General features: G+C 44.7%; 1 protein-coding gene across 1 annotated transcript in view; it reads right to left on the reverse strand.

Annotated features, from left to right (window-relative positions):
• Positions 1–296: 296 nt before the first annotated feature.
• Positions 297–19,876, reverse strand: part of timm50 (translocase of inner mitochondrial membrane 50 homolog (S. cerevisiae)) — a 29,805-nt gene continuing 10,225 nt past the window's right edge. Inside the window, exons 5-11 of the mRNA XM_037071169.1 lie at positions 10,712–10,770; positions 9,753–9,872; positions 7,550–7,654; positions 6,511–6,609; positions 1,746–1,902; positions 1,066–1,172; positions 297–971 (exon numbers count right to left, since the gene is read on the reverse strand). Of these exons, the coding sequence (XP_036927064.1) occupies positions 873–971; positions 1,066–1,172; positions 1,746–1,902; positions 6,511–6,609; positions 7,550–7,654; positions 9,753–9,872; positions 10,712–10,770 (746 nt within the window). The 3' untranslated portion in view covers positions 297–872. The remainder of the gene's footprint in view (positions 972–1,065; positions 1,173–1,745; positions 1,903–6,510; positions 6,610–7,549; positions 7,655–9,752; positions 9,873–10,711; positions 10,771–19,876) is intronic.

Here is a 19,876-nt window from a genome sequence, read left to right on the forward strand (position 1 = left end):
ATGGAACCAATGGGCTTGCAGCAGACAGGAAGTCAGACAGGAAGTCAGACAGGAAGTCAGACAGGAAGTCAGTACACACATTGTTGGTTTGGGTCTTTTTTTTGTGTGATGTGTTGACAGTAAGAAAACGTAGAATTACACCAGACAGAATGGAACAGACGAGGAGGAAGATCGTCGTGTCTTCTCTCCAACCAGTGGCTCAGCTGCCGGTCCAGTCTGTAGAACAGAGACGTCCTCCCGTCTGCGTCAGCACCACCCGACACTCCGACAGCCTCACATATTCAATAAACTCTCCATTACACTATTTATGGTTTATTTCCATTTTTCTTTATAAACAATATTATTTTAACAGGATCTCCAGCAGCCCGTCAGCACAGTCGGAGACACACAGAGGAATACAAATAAAATAAAATACACATTCTGAAGGTTTGGACAGAGCACTGCTGATCTCAGGTCAGATCCTGTGAGTGGCGGGGCGCCCAGCCAGCCTGGAGTGGCGATAACAGCGCTGATCCTGGATCCGCCTCCAACCACCGACAACAAGAGTTCATCCTGACCTGGATCCTCTGTCTCCTTATTTTTTAACCAATCAGCAACTTGAGACGCATCAGGTGACACCAAGATGACCGAGGGAGGGGGCCGCCGACACCCCGCCTCCTACAAACCAGGAAGTGCCTCTCTTATTGGTGCAGAGGCCGGCTAATGTTCGAGCACCGCAGACCCGCCGGCTGAGACGTGATTGGTTGCTTGTGACGCTCAGCTGCAGCACGCAGGTCTCCCCAGCCTCCCCCTCTGTCCTCTGGCCCCTCCCCTCACCTCGACGCAGATGGCGAGCCGGGCTGCGATTGGTGGAAGTGTGAGGGGGGCGGGGCTCACTGCTGCTTGGAGCGCCAGAACCGCGATGCGATGGTGCCGAGAGAGAGTCCCTGTTTCTTCTGCTGGGAGAGCTCAGCCAGACGCTGCTCCTCCTCCTGCACACAGACAGCCAATCACATGAGACCAGACCAGGCACATCAAAGACCATCCAGGCTACGGAACCGGGGGGCGTTTGATTTCTCCACCCACCTGTGCCAGCTGAGCCTGTCTTCGTTTGAAGGCGTCGATGGGGTCGTCCTCCAGAGCGTAGTTCTCCAACACGGTGCGGACGTCGTCCACGCCGCTCAGAGCGATGGCTGAAAGAGAGCAGGAGGTCACACACACGTTCCCGCTACGCATCATAAGACCGCCGACTGCTCTGTTATTAATATGGCGTGTTCATAACTCCAGTCAGAAACAGTTCTTACAGTTTCAGGAGGATATTTATGGTCATAATTAAAACAAGAGAAAATTGAGAGATAAAATCATTAAGAGGATTAACCAGCCTGTAATTTAACCTCAACAGCCAGTGGAAACTGAAAAAGCGCCTTTAAAATGTAAAATATAACCTGAAAATGCAACATGAGAAAAGGCTAAAACAGATGTCAACAGTGTTTAAAAAGGCTGATGGAGTCAAATCATTAAAACAAACACAGTCGAGCTTTTAGTTTAACCAGAAGAATTATTTGGTTCTGATCTTTAACCTGCCAGCTCCAATAAATCTGCAGACGGAAACCTTCATTACACTGCAAACTCAACGTCTGATTCCTGAGTTTGGGAGCTTTAGAGGAGCCGGTTCAGACACTCAGGTGAATTTAAGATGAAACAACGACTATTAAAACCAAGTGAGAGAGCAAACAGAGCGCTGAAAGATGTTTTTTGCTTCTTACTCTTGAGAAAGTTGGCGAGGTCGTAGAGCGTTCGGTCCTCAGAGTTTCCGTCCCACTTCTTCAGAGCCATGCCGTTAAAGGGCTGCAGGCTGAACGCCTCCCGCTTACAGTCCACCACGATCACCTTACTGGTGTCCCGGTTCAGACACGACACGTCCTGAACACACCAGAGACAAGAAGACGGGTCCAGATGTTAAACAGAGCAGAACAGAGAGGAGACGAGTCGCAGAACATTCATTTTTATTTCACCACAGATACAAAAAAAATCTAAGAAGAATAAAATTAAACACATTGGGTTGTTGGTGTTGTTTTAATCCCTCCTCCTCCTTCCTCCTCCCTCCACCTCCTCCTCCTCCTCCTCCTTCCTCCTCCCTCCTCCTTCCTTCTTCCTTCTTCCTCCTCCCTCCACCTCCTCCTCCTCCTCCTCCTCCCTCCTTCCTCCTCCTCCCTCCTCCTCCTCCAACATAAGCTGCAGGACCCTGCTGACCCTCTTAAAGCCTAATCAAATACACAACTTTATTATTATCTTAATGATTCTCAATATTCAAATTGGAAGCTGCAAAACACAAACACACACACACACTTTCTCTGTTAACTCCAGCTGGTGACTGTCAGTGTGTGTGTGTGTGTGTGTGACAGATGGAGAGGGACGCTGCTCGTCGTCTCTATCACCGGGCTCATCTGGTGCCCAGCCTCCACCCCAAAACTCTGTGTGTGTGTGTGTGTGTGTGTGTGTGTGTGTGTGTGTGTGTAAACCTGAGCGGACACATTCGTCCATCCTCCTCACAGCCAATGAATAATAGGCATCTGCCTTCCTTTAGTGTGTGTGTGTGTGTGTGTGTGTGTGTGTCTGTGTGTGTGTGTGTGTAATATAAAGTGAAGTTTCTGCAAACACACAGTTGAACAATAATGACATTTAGGATAATTCTCCCCCATTTTCACTTCAAATGGTTTAGCCCAGCTGAGGGGGCTGCAGGATAATCAGCACGTTGGTAACGTTGCTGTTTTACGTCTCGCTCTGTGTTCCTTCTGATAATACTGAACTGTGATCAACACGTACATGTTGAGATGATTCAGACTGTGAATACAGGATCTCATGAAGTGCAGCGTTCACTGAAATGAACCTCGGAGAGTTTGTCAAGTTAGCCTAATGCTAACTGCTGTCCAGTGCTGCTCAGTAAACATCATGAAATGAACCCGTAGTAACGCAGTAGTTACTGTGTTACTAAAGGAGCTGAACACTACATGGTGTCAGAAGCAGAGCGCCTGTGAGCGACTGGAGTCAACCGGCTTCTGTATTGAAGAAAATAGAAGGTTCCAGTTCTGACAGGTTGAGGTGTGAAAGCTTGGCAGCTGGACGATGTGGATCAAAATTCATATCCACGTATTCTCTACGAGTGTGATAGAACACGTAAAGTACTGGCTCTGCTTGCTGCTTGAAAATACAACTGCAAAAACATAAAAATGAAAAATGATCTAAAAGTTTTTGCACATCGCAGCAGAGCTGCAGAAGTTTTGCAGTACAGGACACAAAACGACAGCACAAGTATAAAAACATGAATCATGTCCAGTTTCACTTCTGTGTTCTGGGACTAAAGCACTTAAACAATGTGTTTTACAATCTGTATTCTTTCTTGTTGCGGACACGTTCCATAAAGAAGGAGCTGTGCTGCAGCGTCTGCTCCTCACAGCAGCAGACGTCGTTCCTGTTTCTGATCTCCACAGGAGCGGCTGCAGCCACAGATGGCTCCTGCCAATAACATCACAGAGCAGATCTGACGAGAGGCATTTTCATACAAAGAGCGGAGAGAGAAGTGTGGCGCGCTGGAAGCTGTCGGGCCGCGACCTTTCATTGATGTTACCGAGTGTGTGTGGATGACTGCAGGCAGGAGGGTCGACCACCAGCCTGGAACTAACCTGAGCTCTCAGCCGGGTTTGGATCAGTCATCACCAGAACAGAATAAACCAGTATCAAGCCATCAGTCGGTTACAGCTCGTACAGAACAGAACAGAACAGAACTTTAAATCGCACACTGGTTTCCTTCCTCATCTCTCGGAATGAAACATTTATGCCTGATTGTCCGACTCCAACTTCAAGATTATTCCTCAAGTCAAGACAAAAAACTTCTCCTTCTTCTCTTGTCATTATTATTATTATTATTATTATTATTATTATTATTATTATTATTATTATTATTATTATTATTATTATAATACGTGTTTACTTTTAGGCCTGTAATTCTGACATCATTTTAACATTTAACTGTTTTGTAATCTCATTAAAATAAGCTCTGACAGCAGCTGAAGAGGCTGCATGTGTCTGTGTTGCTGTGTGAATCGGGGGTTATCATTAAATAATAATAATAATAACAAATCAGTTCTCGGTGGATGAACTCTACACGAGGGCGCCGGGAGGATGAGAGGCACAGAAACCCAGTTTATCTCCTGGCAGTAAATCCTGCGTCGACAGCAGGCTGGAATAAACACAACAAAGTTGGAAGGAAGACAGTTAATCCAACTGTTGTGTTGTGTTTCTTATCCCGGCAACAGCCAACAAACAATAAGACGTCTGATCCATCGGAGGATGGCCTGCAGCCGACGCTCAGATGCAGGCCAGCGAACAATAGCTGCATGTTGTTCAGGTTTATAAGAGGCTGACGAAGGGTCAGCGCTGGAATTAATATCAGTGGAGCTGTTTGAGGTTATTACAACATTTCTGAAACCATATCAGACGGATGGAAACAACACAGCTGGCAGACAGAACATCCAGACTGTGGGAGTTAAAGTGAAGCGTTCACAGAGCACAAGCTGAACATGAGAGAGTGTCTGTGGAGTTTATCATGTTGAATCTTTGGTGAGATAATCTGACAACTGACCACAAAACTACGTGAAGTTTGTGAGCAGAGGGAAGTCCACACTGTTAACCATCAGGCTTCAAACGCATCACTTTCTCCACCTGCTCTGGTAGATCTCGACTACAGACTCTGTTCACTGAGGACCCTGTGCTTTTCCTACTTTGACAAGTCAAAACGTCTGCAGTGAAAAGTGTCTGTAAAGAAGAGGAAGTGTCACATTCAGTCACTGTGACATCAGTCCAGCTGACTCCATGACGCCTCGACGAGCTTCCTTCTCCTCAAACAAGACTATGAAGCGATTATGAGACTCATGAATTCTACACAGTAGATGTTTAACGGTTAGATCTGTGCACATGTACATGCGTATTTCTAAAAGCCTTCTCTCCGTGTTTTGGCCTTTCGTACACACATTCAGAGTTGTGTTTACGATCTGCTTCCTGTTTACAGCAGCATTCCCAGTATACGCGAGCGATGATGAGATGTGCTAAAAAATGACAAATGACTTGAAATACGTCTGAGGCAGATTTGCTCTGCTAACGCCAACATGTGTGCACCATCCTCCTAACAAACTTCAGTTTGTCCTCCACTCTCTGAATGAACAGCGGCGGCTGCAGTCACATTGAGTGTATTGCAGCGATGGCGTTTACTTTATAAAGTGTTTTTGTGCAGAAAAACCCAGAAGAGCTTCAACAGAAAGTCTGTTTGCTGCAGACTTTTTGTGTTTCCGTGCGCTGAAGTGGAGTTAATGTATCTGGATTATCGACGGCAGAGAAAGAACATCCACGCACACAATCAAAACAACATTTTTCAGTATCACTGGGTTAACTTTCTCTTGACATATGCAGCTTTAATAAGTCTCCCTCAGCATATGGAGCATTAATAACTCTCTCTTAGCATCTGTTGCATTCAGCTCTGTCTTGGCGTTATGGAGATGAGATGGTAAGTGTGTCTTCTTGTTTCTGGGAAGTAGGTTAACCAGCTCCTTAAAACCTCCAGACTGGTCGTCAATAACACACACAGAGATGACAGTTGGAGGGAGACAGAAGGAAGAAGAGGAGGAGGAGGAGGAGGGGGGGGAAGAAAGGGGAGGAGGGGGTGAAGAGGGAGAAGGGGGAGAACCATGAAGGAGGGGAAGGAGAAGAAATGGAGCAAAGGAAATGAGGAGGAGGAGAGGAAGGACGGCAGGGGTGAAGGAGGGTGAGCGGGAGGTGAGATAAGAGGAAGAGCGGAGCGAGGGAGGGAGGCAGAAGGTTAATGAGGCCTGAGAGGGGAGACAGAGGGGAGGAGGAGGGGAGACAGAGGGGAGACAGAGGGGAGACAGAGGGGAGGAGGAGGGAGGTCTATTGTGGCGACGAGGAGGAGGACAAATCAATGGCAGCGGCAGAAGGCAGCTAAAGAGAAGAGACACGGGGGGCGACGCAGCCTGTCAGTGCTCAGGTGTAAAGAGACGAAGTTGTTTCTCCATCAAACTGCGATAAAAAGAAGATTCTTCAGAAAACACGTTTCAGAGATAAACAAGTTGAGGATCAGGTTTTATTTCATTTGTATGTTTTGAAACGGAGGATGAACAGAGCTGGAGCCTCGCTGTTCGCTCACGTTGAGTCAGTGTGAATAAATTAATAAATTATGGCAGATTTAAAACAACTGCATCTTAAAAAGTTAAGAGACACTTCAACACAAACAGAACGTGCCAAGTGTTGAACATAAAGGTGATGCATTTCAAATGTCCCTCCTTTTTTTTAACGTGAGCTGATCATTAACTCTGGGTTGTGAAGCAGCGATCAGGATGTTTTCAGGTAGCAGCTGCAACAGTTGAAACTCGGTTAAACTAAACGTGGTTTCATTTAAACGAAGACGCGTTCTGATACCTGAGTGAAGAGTTACCTTCACACTACAGACACACAGCGTACCTTCACATGATGCCCCTCCATGTAGTGTGTCGCGTCTCTGAAGAGGCGATACATGACGAAACCCTGAGGGTCGATGCTGTCAATCAGAGGATACGCCGTCTGCGCGCGTGCACACACACACACACACACACACACACACACACACACACACGGAGAAAGAAAGAAAATAAATCATCATCTGCAGCTGTAACAGATCAGAAAACTGTATCTTCAGTTTGACGAAGGACGACAGTTTCTCTGGTTCGAGCTCCTCTTGTATCATGGGAAAGAAACATTTTAAGGCTTTCGTTCGGCTGAAGACGTCACCTGAAGATCGTTCAACTATCTTCACACATTTTATAGAAAACACATGAATCAATTAATGGAGAATAACTTAAGAATGAGTGACTGAAGTTTGGAGCCCGTCTCAGTCCGTCGGCCTCTCCGAGTGTTTACGGCCTTCAAACGACTGTAAACAAGTCGGCACACTTCACACACAAACAGAGCAGAGAGCTGAGCTACGACTGCGTTAGCATCTCAAGAGGACAGAAACAATTAACTCTGTTTATTACAAACACTTGAGCACATAACACATAAAACCACAACACCTGTATTCACATAAACAGATCCAACATGCTAATTATTGAGCTTTAAAGGTGCTGACAGGTGAATTAAACTTGAACAACTGTTAATAATAACATTAAATAACATTAAATGAAAACTTTCAGGCCCTGCAGACTCATTGGTTTTGTGGTTGAATGTGTGTGGTTAATCCTGAACAAGCCCACATGAAAAAGGACATAAAATAAAATCATTCCACTGACGTCGATTTTAATTTCAGCAGCAGGCGGCTCATCAAACTGTTCACGTGTTCTTAAAATGACTTTAAACGGTGCGATTCCTTCAGGCAGCTGCTGCTCCCGTCAACAGAAAACAGCCAACAGCACATCAGCATGACAGTGAAACGTCCGAGGGCTTATTTAGTGATAAACAAGACTTCATTAACTACAGGCGAGTGTGTGTTTGTGTGTTTGTGTGTTTGTGTGTGTGTAGGACTCACCATGCCAGTCTCTGCAGTGAAGATGACGATCTCGTAGAGCGGCGCGAGCTGCTGGAACAGGTAGTCGATGCCCGGACGCTTCTTAAACCTCCAACCTGTCGACAACTGGAGACACAGACGGAGGAAATAAAGATCTGACTCATATTTGCTGCATTTCAGTGAAAAAAAAAAGCTGGACCACACTCACAGGTTCACATGTCATTTCAGAAAACTTGTGTGATTTTTTTTGTGCCAGAACACCAAAAAAAGCAAATAAAGCGTTCGGGAGGAGAAGATGGATTCAGCAAGAATTAAACATTTACTCAGGGAGACAAAAGTTGAGTTCATGGTAAACTCAAAATTTCTCTGTGTTTGGTCAGACAGTTGTTTCTGTGTGTGTGTGTGTGTGTGTGTGTGTGTGTGTGTGTGTGTGTGTGTGTTGGTGACAGCCGTTGTTTAGTTACGGTCAGTCACTCAGAGGTTGTGACCTTTTCCACTCAGGTCGGCTCTTGTTTTGCTGCTGCTGTGAGTTAAACACACACACCATCAACAACCTGAGGGATGTCAGACACGTGTGTGTGTGTGTGTGTGTGTGTGTTTGTGTGTGTGTGCGTGTGTGGACAGTGAGCAGACTGATGTTTTTACGCAGTGAAACTTTTATTTTCAGGACTTGTTGATCATCTGCAGCTTTAATTAGACCGATAAGATGTTGGTGACCGTTGGAGCAGTTACTCTGTGTGTGTGTGTGTGTGTGTGTGTGTGTGTGTGTGTGTGTGTGTGTGTGTGTGTGTCTGAGACAGGAACTAAGTTTCAAGTGGGTGGGCAGGTGCAGTTACTTCTGTGTGTTGGTCTGTTTTAACAGGCAGCAGGTGTCGGGTTACGGCTGCTGCACACCTGTCAGGTAGGTGGACAGAGTGTGTGTGAGTTTGTGTGTGTGTGTGTGTGTGTGTGTGGTGAAAGGGGGAGTGTCTCAGCAGACAACAAGAAGTCGACAGGTGGTGGGACACACCTCCGACACACGCTCCGTATCCTCCACCTGTCCCATAAAACCCTTCAGCTCCTCCTCCGTCACGTCTTTAACTGTTACCTGACTTCTTCTCTTCTGCTTTTTGTTTGAAAATCTGTTAAATGTTACGCAGGAAGTTTGATTCATAATCTCTGTGTTAATCAGACACATTCATCAGGACAGGTGCAACAACACAAAAACACTGAGCGAACAAAGGATCAGCTTCATAGTTGATGTAGATTTAAAGGAACAGTTCACCCAAAAGCTAAAGTTCAGTCATCCTCTGCAGAGGCTACTGCAGAGCGTAGAGTTACGGCGGCATGGCGGCAGATTTAATTACGAGGATGTTGAAGGAACTGCCACACACAAAAATGGAAAAAAACAGTAATTCTCTCCTCCCTCCATGCTGAGGGAAAGTCAAGTTTCGTAACTCACAAAACAAACAGAAAGAAAAGGAATAATCAAAAACTCCATTAAAACTTAGCAGAATCAGCTGTTAGCACTTCCTGTTAGCAGCGAACCTGTGGATCGTCAGATATCTGTCACTGGATCACTGTGATACTGAATTTGCTGCTGCTGCTAAATGTATTATTTTTATCACCTTATACCACTTGTCACTTTATTCAATCTTATTGTGTACTTTTTATTTCAGTTTTATGCTGCTCACTGTTGGTTTACATTCTGTGTACTTAGTAACTTGTTCATTTATTACTTTACTATATTTATTACTTTTGTATTCCTTTCTCACTTTGTTTTACTACTGTTGCACGACAATTTCCCTCGGGATAAATAAAGTTTTCTTTAATCTTGAATCTTGAAAACTTAAAATCATGATGTTTCTAAGGCAAGTTCTGCTCATGTGAGGAGCGTATTTTTTAAGGATTCTAAGCAGTGTCGTCGTCCACAGAACATTTCTGGAGCTTCACAGTAAAACGGAGTTGCAGGATTCTGCTAAACAACTGAAGTAGCTGGAGACTTGTTTTAAAATGGAAAAATAACCAAAGAAACCCTCCAAAACTCAATTTAAACTCAGCAGAATCAGCTGTTAGCAGTGAAGCGGTGGATGTTCAGACAACCGTCACTAGATCACTGTGATACTGAAGAGAACTTAAATCATGGCGTTTCTAAGGCAGGTTCTGCACACGTGAGGAGCGTCTGTTCATTTGAGGATTTCTAAGCAAACCCTTTTGCTCTGAGGCGTTTACTGAAGAGACGTACCGACCACTCCGGGTGCAGCAGGACGTCGGTGAGCTCCAGCACCAGAGTGTAGGGAGGTTGGTAGTACGGCTCCTTCAGAGGGTCGGGCAGCAGCTTCGGGCTCGTCGGCTCGATGATCATCTGACCGTGACATCACCGACACACACACAGAAACAGCAGGTCACACTTTGTGTTCATTAATCCAGCATATTTTACAACAACTTCTGGAGTCAGATGAGGAAGTCTGCGAGTCAGAATCAGCTCATGTTACCGCTCTGAAAAACCCCAAACAGGAAGACTGGATATGCCCACGTTAATACAAACCTATAGATTATACATTCATGTAGGTTTTTACATCACAACTTTCACTGAGAAAACCCCAAAATATAATATAACTCCTGCAGCACAGAGCTCCTCACTGCAGACAGTCTAATAACAGTAACATTTCCCTGTCATGTGTTTGGTTTCTACAGAATTGCCTTATTCATATCGTCACTATTAATTCTGGTAACTCAAAACAGAACGTGTAACAGAGAAGTAAAAGTGAAAGAAAGAAGAAACAGAATACTAAGAAAACCTCCGACCACATGGACGATTGCGAGAACGAGGACGTTTAGCTGCTCGGAGATGTTTTATTGATCTTCATAATACTTGAAGAACACACAGTCCTTCACACAGTTAACAGCAAACAAAACACACAAAAACATATTGGATTGTCATGTTTTACACTCAGTTCACTGTGATGATGCTAGAAAATGCTGATGATGTTGATGAACATGTGCTTCTTGTCTACGTTGTATAACATTTGTAATTTTTTTTCCAAAACACCTAATGCTGCATGTCGGTCCCTAAAGTTCTGGTATAAATCAAACCTGACGACCTCAGTTTCATCAGTGGAGGCTGCAGTCCTGCTTCCTCATCTAAATGTTTTAAACTGAAGGATTTGATCGTCCTGGTTCCGGATGTGTGACTCTGCTCACCTGTCTGTAGTCCTTGAAGTATTTGTATGTTCTTTTCAACTGTTGGACGACTGGAGGTTCTGAAACACACAATGAGATTCAAAACAACAAGGTGAGAAATAAAGCAGGAAGTGGAGAATCATCCACAACATCCCTTTGACTCAGACAGAGGTGAAGCACAGCGAGCACAGTCGTAGTCTAAATGGGTCGTAAAAAACTACAACTCCCTGAGGAGACGCCATCACCAACAGCTGATAAGATCTGAGCAGCTCAATGAGTCTGTCTGGACAAACAATCAGTGCAGGTGTTGGAGGCCGAGTAATTAAAAGTGTTAATAAAAGTTTTGTCCTTGGAACGAAACACTAATTATTAAATCGACTTGCTGAACGTATCCGATCAACTGATGATCGTATGTATCTCCAATTGTGTCGACCTGCTGTGTTTACATGCATTTCTGTAAACAGAGACTGAGAGTCAGTTTTATCTTTTGTTTTTACGTTAAGCATTTTATTTATCTCGGACATTTTTAGCATCTGCTTCACATCAGTATTTAAGTCTCAGCCCGGGGTGAGCACGCAGACATCAAGAGAAAAAGACAAACTGCAGAACAGAACCTGAAAAAAACTTCTGGCAACCGACAACACGGTGAGCGGTGCTGTTTCTGCACCATAAAGACACGATGCAGTCAAAATATGAGAATAAAATGAGAGGAAAACATGGCGAGGCAACATTTCCAGCAAGGCAGCCTGGGTAACTGGTGTGTTATGGTTCATATGTACCACGACTGTTGTGAACAGAAACACTTACAATAAATCACCTCAACAGAATTACACAGTTTTCCAAATATCCACAAACCATAAAAACTCTAATATTATTATCAATCAGTCGAAGTGAAAGATCAGGGAACAACCAAGCGTCAGGATGCGATCTGATTGGTCGGGACGAGCGCTGTGATCAGAGGCGTCACCTGGTTTGACCTGCAGCTCCAAAAACTGTTCAATGAGCTGCTGATGACGCTGCTGATAAGCCAGCGAGCCGAGTCCTGCTAACAGCACCTCCAGCTGTCAACGCGCTAATGACTAATAATAATAAAGACTCTGTTTCCCATGGGGCCGCGGGCTCATTACTGCAACCAGGAGCACAATGACATGATACACACACGCGCGTGCAGCCTCTCTACTCGTCCATCTCGCTCTCTCTCTCCAAACACACGCTGAAGCTAGCACGCTGCGGTCCCGGGGGACTCAATACCCCAGAGTTCATAGCAGCGTGCTGAAGCAGGAAGCAGAAGCCATCTGCCACGGTCCTGCTGTGAAGACGCGCTGACGCTTTCACACGTGTGGGTGCGTATAAATGTATGTGTGTGTGTTAGCAGATGGGGAGGTAAGTAAAGATCAGAGGTGGAGCAAAAGGTTAGCGAGGACGGATGTACAGAAAATCAGTTTCACGGGTCAAAGATGTGAGCGAGCTGAAAGCAGAGAGGTTTGATTCTCTCTCACAGCGAACCGGAACCCGAGTGAACTTTTAGATGATGGAACAGCTTCTCTGCAGAACACAAAGTGAATTTTGATGAAGCACAACTGAAGAATAGTTTGCGAGAAACAGAGTCGCCACGTTTTTTTATCGATTAGCTGAAATTAATCAGAAATTGTTTTAATGATCGATTGACTGGTTTGTGTCCAAACTCTCTGACATCAGCCTGTTAAACGTGAATACTTTCTGGTTTCTTTCCTCCTCTGTGACAGTCGGCTGAATATCTCTGTGTTGTGGATAAAACGAGACATTTGAGGACGTCATCTTGAGCTTTATAAGAAAACTTGAGTCTCATTCCAGACTGACGCTTTGAGGTTGTAGGACGGGTCGTCCGTCATCCCAGAGGATCCGTTTCTGGACCTTTAAGAAAAACTGATCGACACTTTGCACCGTTTTCTGACATTTAACAGATCAAACAACTATTCACTGATTGGAATTAATCTTTAGCTGCAGCCCTGGTGAGCACGCAGACATGAGGGGGAAAAGCTGGAGGAAAGAAGCAGAAACAAGCTCCTGGCAGGAGAACAAACACAGTTAGTGGGTCTGTTTCTGTACAATGAACATGTGATCCAGTCAAGTTTTGGGAAATAAATGAGAGGAAAACATGAGGCCACGTTTCCAGCAAGGCCTTGTGGGTAACTGCCAAGGCCCCCTACAGGTAAATCAAGCCAGTGGAACAGGGTTTTGCTTACCTGATATTTTCAGAGTGTAGTAACACCAAAACACTGTTTTTATAAAAAGCCTCATTACAGGTGAGATGAACAGTGAAACACTGTTGTTCATGTCATGAGATGTGCCACTCTGCAGCTCATAAAAGCTTCTTTTCAATGTGAAATTTGGAAACTTTTATATTCCGCCTGTTATGTTTATGCATCATAATCTGTTTATACGTTTCTCTTCTCGTGCACTCAGCTGATGAGTCTCTCTCACCGTCAGACACAACAACTGTAAACTTCAGATGATTTCAACTGGTGGACATCTGAGTTTTCACTCTCGTGCTGCTGCATCATCCGAAACAAACACAGCAGGAAGAAGTAAGTAAACAGAAGGTGTGTGTGTGTGTGTGTGTGTGTGTGTGTGTGTGTGTGTGTGTGTGTGTGTGTGTGTGTGTGTGTGTGTGTGTGTGTGTACGCAGGGGAGCAGGTTTGACACACAAACGCGTGCAGGCAATGATGGAGTGTAAGCGTGGCTGTCGAGGAACCTCTCCCCTGGGAACTCACCACACACACCCTGTAACAGGGAAGCGGAGAGAGAGAGTGTGTATGTTTTTTGGGGGGTGGTTCAGATTAAAGCAGCTTTTATTATGTTAATTGTTGGAGATTGGGGGTGGAGGAGAGGTGGTGGTGGTGGTGGGGGAGGATGGAGGAGTGGAAGTGATGTCTCAGGGTGGCTGATGGGAGGATGAACAGAGGATGACGGGGAGAGAAGATGGAGAGGAGGAGGAGTATTTGTTATCCGGTCAGCTTCCACGACTGAGTGGAGGAAGTCAGCGATGTTTAAAATTGTCAGTCGGGACTTTCATCCCCTCACGAGCCGACCAGGAGTCAGAAAGTCTCTAACTTGTGATTGTTGCAGCCTTATTATTCAGATTTTCTTCAGCTAGAGTGAATCTGTTGCTCGTACTGGTGCTTGTAAACAGCAGAGGAAGTGAATGGCCTCACGTCATGCTGATGATATTCTGGGAATGAAGGACGAGAGGCCACCTTCTCCTCTTTCTTCTCCTCTCTTGTTCCTCTCCTTTCATCTTCTCTCCCTCTCTAACGGTCTTCCTTTCATAGTCAATGTCGGCTCTTTGTGTGAGAGGCCTCGCTCAGTCGAGCTGTCAGATCAGGGCTGTTTGTGTTTTCCTTGAATCCGGCCTGGGTGGGCCGACGCCGGCCAAACAACTTTCCCTTTGCCCTGAAACTGATCTGGTTGATACTGAGGCTAAATATATGCTGGCGGAGGTTATTATACTAGTTAAGCGCAGAGTTTTGGCTACAAGGTTCGGCAGCATGGAGGCAGATTTAACTACGAGGATGTTGAAGAAAAAAATGGAAAAAAACAGTTATCAGCTCCTCCCTCCATGCTGATGGAAAGTCAGGTTTCATACTCCACAAAACAAACAGAAAAAAAGCAATAATCCTAAACTCAATTTAAACTTTGCAGAATCAGCTGTTAGCACTTCCTGTTAGCAGTGAACCTGTGGATGTTCAGACAGCTGTCACTGGATCACTGTGATACTGAAGAGAACTTAAAAACATGATGTTTTTAAGGCAAGTTTTGCACATGTCCTCCTCTCCTCCTCCTGATGATATAAAGTCAGGCGAAGTGTCGTCGTCCACTGAACAGTTCTGGAGCTTCACAGTAAAACAGAGTTGCAGCGTTCTGCTGAACAACTGAAGCAGCTGAGCCTTGATTTAAAACAGGAACAACAAAAAAAACCTCCAAAACTCCATTAAAACTCAGCAGAATCAGCTGTTAGCACTTCCTGTTAGCAGTGAACCTGTGGATGTTCAGACAACTATCACTGGATCACTGATACTGAAGAAAAACATGATTTTACTAAGGCAGGTTCTGCTCATGTAAGGAGTGTCTGTTCTGAGGATTTCTAAGCAGATTCATAGATTCTCCTCCTCCTGATGATATAAAGTCAGATTACGTGTCGTCGTCCACAGAACAGTTCTGGAGCTTCACAGTAAAACAGAGCTGCAGTGTTCTGTTAAACAACTGAAGCAGCTGAGACTTGATTTAAAACAGAGAAACAACTATTTCCATGCCATCATCATGGAGCGAGGAGATGATGACTCCATAAATCTGCTTAGAAAACCTCAACACAGATGCTTCTTACATGAGCAAAACCTGCCTTAGAAACATCAAGTTTTTATGTTTTCTTCATTATCACGGTGATCCAGTGACAGTTGTCTGTACGTCTGCAAACAGGAAGTCACTTTGGTCACTTAACGTCTGAGAAGAATCCGATCAGATTTGGGCCATTAAGCAAACAACAGATGCAGCTTCAGTTTCTATAAAGTGTTCGTACACGTCGACGTCGTGCAGAGAAAAAACGTGTTTGTGATCTCACGTTGCCAAATGAAGTAGGAGCACATGATGATGGTCACTGGAAAAAGGATTTACAACGTGGTAAAAACTAAATATTTCAATCAATTTCAGGAAGCAGCTCCACATATTTTGAAAGTGAAGTCATGCTTTGATTCTTCTTTGTGTCACATGTGTCGCGGTGCGGGGAAATATCTCTTTTTAAAAGCTGTTAAGTGTGGATGAAAAAAGAAGGAGAGGATATAAATAGAGAGGAGGAGGAGGAGGAGGAGGAGAGGAAAACAAGTTGACAAAAGCCAGTTAAGGAGGGAGAGAGGAGGAATGAAGGGAGGGAGGGGCTGATGAAAATAATGAGAGAAGAGATGAAAGGAGAAGAAAAAAAAGAGTAGGAGGATAAACAGATACAGGAACGTGGAGACGAGAGGAGGAAATAAGGAGAGAGGAAGTGGATGGAGGGAGCAGGACAAGAAATAAAGGATAAGAGGAGAGATGCAGGATGAAGCAAAGGAAGGAGATGAGGAGAAAAGAGGATGAAACAGGGATGAAGAAAGGATGCAAGTGCTGAAGGAGGAAAAAGAGCCGAAGAAGGAGGGAGGAGGTGGTGAAGAAAAGGAGGGGAAATCAGAGGAAAGAGGGACGAAGAAAGAGGTAAAGATGGAGGTGTGAAGGGGCCTCCGTCCCAAACAAAAGCGGCTGTGGTCAGGCTCAGCATCTGCTTCACAACTCCTCCTCCTCCTCCTCCTCCGGGTGACAAACAGCAGCGTGGCCTGGCCTCTGTAATGTTTGGATCAGAGAGCCTGTGTGTGTGTGTGTGTGTGTGTGTGTGTGTGTGTGTGTGTGTGTGTGTGTGTGTGTGTGTGTGTGTGTGTGTGTGAGGTGTCACATTTCCTGGTTGCTATGGTATCCGACGCTCCTCTGCATCACGCACACGAATGCCGCCACTTGGCACTCAAACAGAGTCTGTAGCCAAACACGTCCCATAAGACCCATCCATCCATCCATCCATCCATCCATCCATCCATCCATCCATCCATCCATCCATTCATTTATTCATCCCTCCATCCCTCTGCTCACCGTCTGCTGCTCCCAGAGGAGGAGGAGGAGGAGGAGGAGGAGTGACAGAGGGGAAGATATAAGAAGAGGATGAGAGAGAAGAAAGGCAGGATGGATGAGGAGAGGAGAAGAAAGGTCGAAGGCACAGATAGAAAAGTTTGAGAGGATGGAGGAGGAGGAGGAGGAGGAGGAGGAGATGAAGACAGTCCCTGAGGGGTCATGAACTTTTACCCTGGTCTCTAAGCTCATCAGGGAATATTTGTCTGCGGCCCCCGAGGTCCCTGAGAGGTCCCAGAGGTCATGATTGGCCCTCATTACTCTGAAGAGGGCTGATGGGAAATGAGCAGAGGGGCGTTTAGATCAGAGCGATGTCGAAGTCAGCCGGTAATAGTTCAATATCATTTATCACCTATCGGTAAAATCAATATGTGATGATGTAATAATCATACAGTGATGTAACGATCATGTGACTGCTGAGTCGAAGCGAAAACAAACCAGATTAACATCAAGTTGTGGGTTAAAATCCAGGCCGATGACATCACACCACCGCTGTCTCTCTTCAACGACTCATAAAGACTAAAAAGCCTCAAATATAACGATCCACGTACGTACGTTAATACACCTACGACAGAAAGACACAAACTAAATCCAGCACTTCCGTCTGTTTGCTGGAGGACTTTTACTGCTGCTGTGTCAGCTGAGGTTGAATAACTTTAATAAAGACAGTTAGTTTTTTATCATCAATTAATTTACATTTTTATCAATTCATGTCTTTGTATAACTAAAAATATCCAAAGTCGATTTTTGAGACTCGTCAAATACAGATGCTTTGGGACTCTGGGTGTCATTCTGGTTCATTTTTATCTGGGGTGACACTCAGTAGAGTGCATACCTCCGCCAAGGCACAACAACCTGATTCAATTCAGATCCAAAAACAAGTTAAACACATTTCAACACACTGGGTTGGATATTAGGATACGCACCAACGTGAGAACAACATCTCTGGATCCGTCCCTTCATACTGATCCGCACCAAAAGTTAGTGAGTTCTACTCCGGGCCGAGACACATCCTCTGTTCATGTTGTGTAACAACCTGTTCACTACATTTTGTGTAATTCTGCTGACAAACCAACCAACAAACAGTCACAGGTGAAAACATCACCTCCTCTCCATCACCTGGCCTGTTAACTCAAAATAACTACCTGTAGTTTGTACAAGGTGTGTGTGTGTGTGTGTGTGTGTGTGTGTGTGTGTGTGTGTGTGTGTGTGTGTCAGCAGTGAGGATTGCTCCAGGTCGATCTGCCGCGACAGAACTCTGCCTTTAAACAAATTCTGATCGCCTGCTGATGCCAATAATCTCTTCGTCAATACCTCAGTGTCCCCGAGGTCCAATGCACCCGGCACCCGCATCCATCCTTCTGTCCATCAATCAATCAATCAATCCATCCATCCATCCATCCATCCTTCTGTCCATCAATCAATCAATCCATCCATCCATCCTTCTGTCCATCAATCAATCCATCCATCTACACATCAGTCCATCTGATCCATCCCTCCTCCCTCCTTCTGTCCTCTCTCTCTCTCTCCCTCCTCACCAGACTCCATTCACTTTTCCTGCAGTTTTAGTTTCAATGTAAAATCATCAGTGTTGGTCAGAACCAACAAGCCGCCGGCTGTAAACAACACATTATCTTTACGGCACCGAGGACCTCGGGGAGCCAGAAACCAGGAGAGAGACGGAGACAGATGGACAGACGGACAGATAGAGACAGACGGGATAAAAGAGGTGAGACGGTAATAAAGTTACAGACACAGAGGGAGGGATGGAGAGATGGAGGTCTGCAGTCAGATGAGGACAAAATGGACCTCTGGGAGGATTTTATGATGGATGGAGGGACGGCGGGGAGGATTCAGGAGGGGTGTGTGCAGGCAGGAGACACAGACTGGACCTCGGGGACAGAGAGGTATTGATGAAGTGATTATTGGTAGCAGCAGGCGATCAGAACTCGTTTAGAAGACGATTCAAATCTGGGTGAGCAGATTGATTTGAAAGTGTCAGTGAGCCGTCGGCAGCTGAATCATCTGAACATGTGGATCATTCATCAAGGAGATCACTTCTGATTATTGACGACTGGAGCTGCTGTGGTTCATTCAAACCACTGTAATGTCTGTGTGTTTGTCGGACATGTTAGTTTAGTTCAGTCAATCATTGTTAAAATTCACCCAACTGATTTTAGGTCGTATTATTAATTAGTCATTAATAAATATGAAAGAGAACTGTTTTAACCACCGACATGATCTGTGTTTGATGTAAAATCAGAGTCGGCTTCATTTTGAGCTAAAAGAACAGAAAGTCAACGAATGATATAAACTAGATAAAACAATATAATGACGTTGTTGTAACGACGGAGCTTCTGTCTGTCACTTTTCAGCAACTGGCAACTAAATCTAACCAACACTGAGTCGACTGAAAGGCTAAAATGTGATAATATCAGTTTGTGTGAAATGTTTTTTAATGACAGATTAATTGTGTTCTAGTTAATTAAATACATTTGTGTTATATTTTGATATATTTGTAATACAAGTATCTGTAATCTGTTATTATAAAACATTTCTTAATTATATTTGTGTCCCTCTCTGCTTGTTGATTAAGTCATTTTTAAAATCAGTTAAACTCCTAACAGAGATTGAATGACAGCGACATCCCTGATCGGAACATGAAAATGTTTCTGGGCTCCTCGGCTGGTGTGATCCAATCACAGGAGGATCTCCAGTTTTTAAAAACATCAAGATTTTATTTTCATTGTCCTGTTTTTCATCTGTGATATTACATCGGGGTTTACTCACAATTATTGTTTGAAAAAAAAAAAAATCACCATATTCTCGTCAAGTGTCGTCTTTGTCGAACAAAAAAAGGTTGGATTTAAGATTATTTTAGAATCTGATGGGACGTACTGAGCGGTACTTCTCTTGGACCTGTCAGTTTTTCAGAGTTGTTGACAGTATTAATAATAATTCTGCTTTTCTGTCGGTACATTATGAGTGACCTCTGACCTTTAAGGCTCAGTCTGCTGCAGAGTCTGTCTCTGGATAAATAAGCAGAGTGTGAACACATGTGGGTGCTTTGTGCTGTTTTTGGGCAGTCAGACAGGCAGCTTTGGGGGATGAATGATGGGACGGGGGCATATGGGTGGTTGGTAGCAGTTGGCAGTGCCACCGACACTCTGTGGACACATCCATCATTCAGACAAACACCGACACGTCGCTGCCAGGGTGTCAATAAAAACACACATGTTCAGGAGAAGATGGAGGAGGACTCATCTGGAGCGTAAAAAGGCCTCTTTCAGTCTGCAATCTGCTGCCGCTTGTTCGACAAACACGAAATCTGCCTGAAAACGTTGGCAGAGTGACAGTTTCAGCTACATTTCATTATCAATTAATCTGCGGATACATTCGATTTGTTGTTTGATCTGTCAAGAAGACGAAAAATAAGCTGGGACGAAAACAAGAACTTTTCTGCTCATTTCGTTCTTCTCATGTTGCTGCAGAATGTAAGTTAAA

This window comes from Acanthopagrus latus, chromosome 2, assembly GCF_904848185.1.
Source record: "Acanthopagrus latus isolate v.2019 chromosome 2, fAcaLat1.1, whole genome shotgun sequence".
NCBI classification, from domain to species: Eukaryota; Metazoa; Chordata; class Actinopteri; order Spariformes; family Sparidae; genus Acanthopagrus; species Acanthopagrus latus.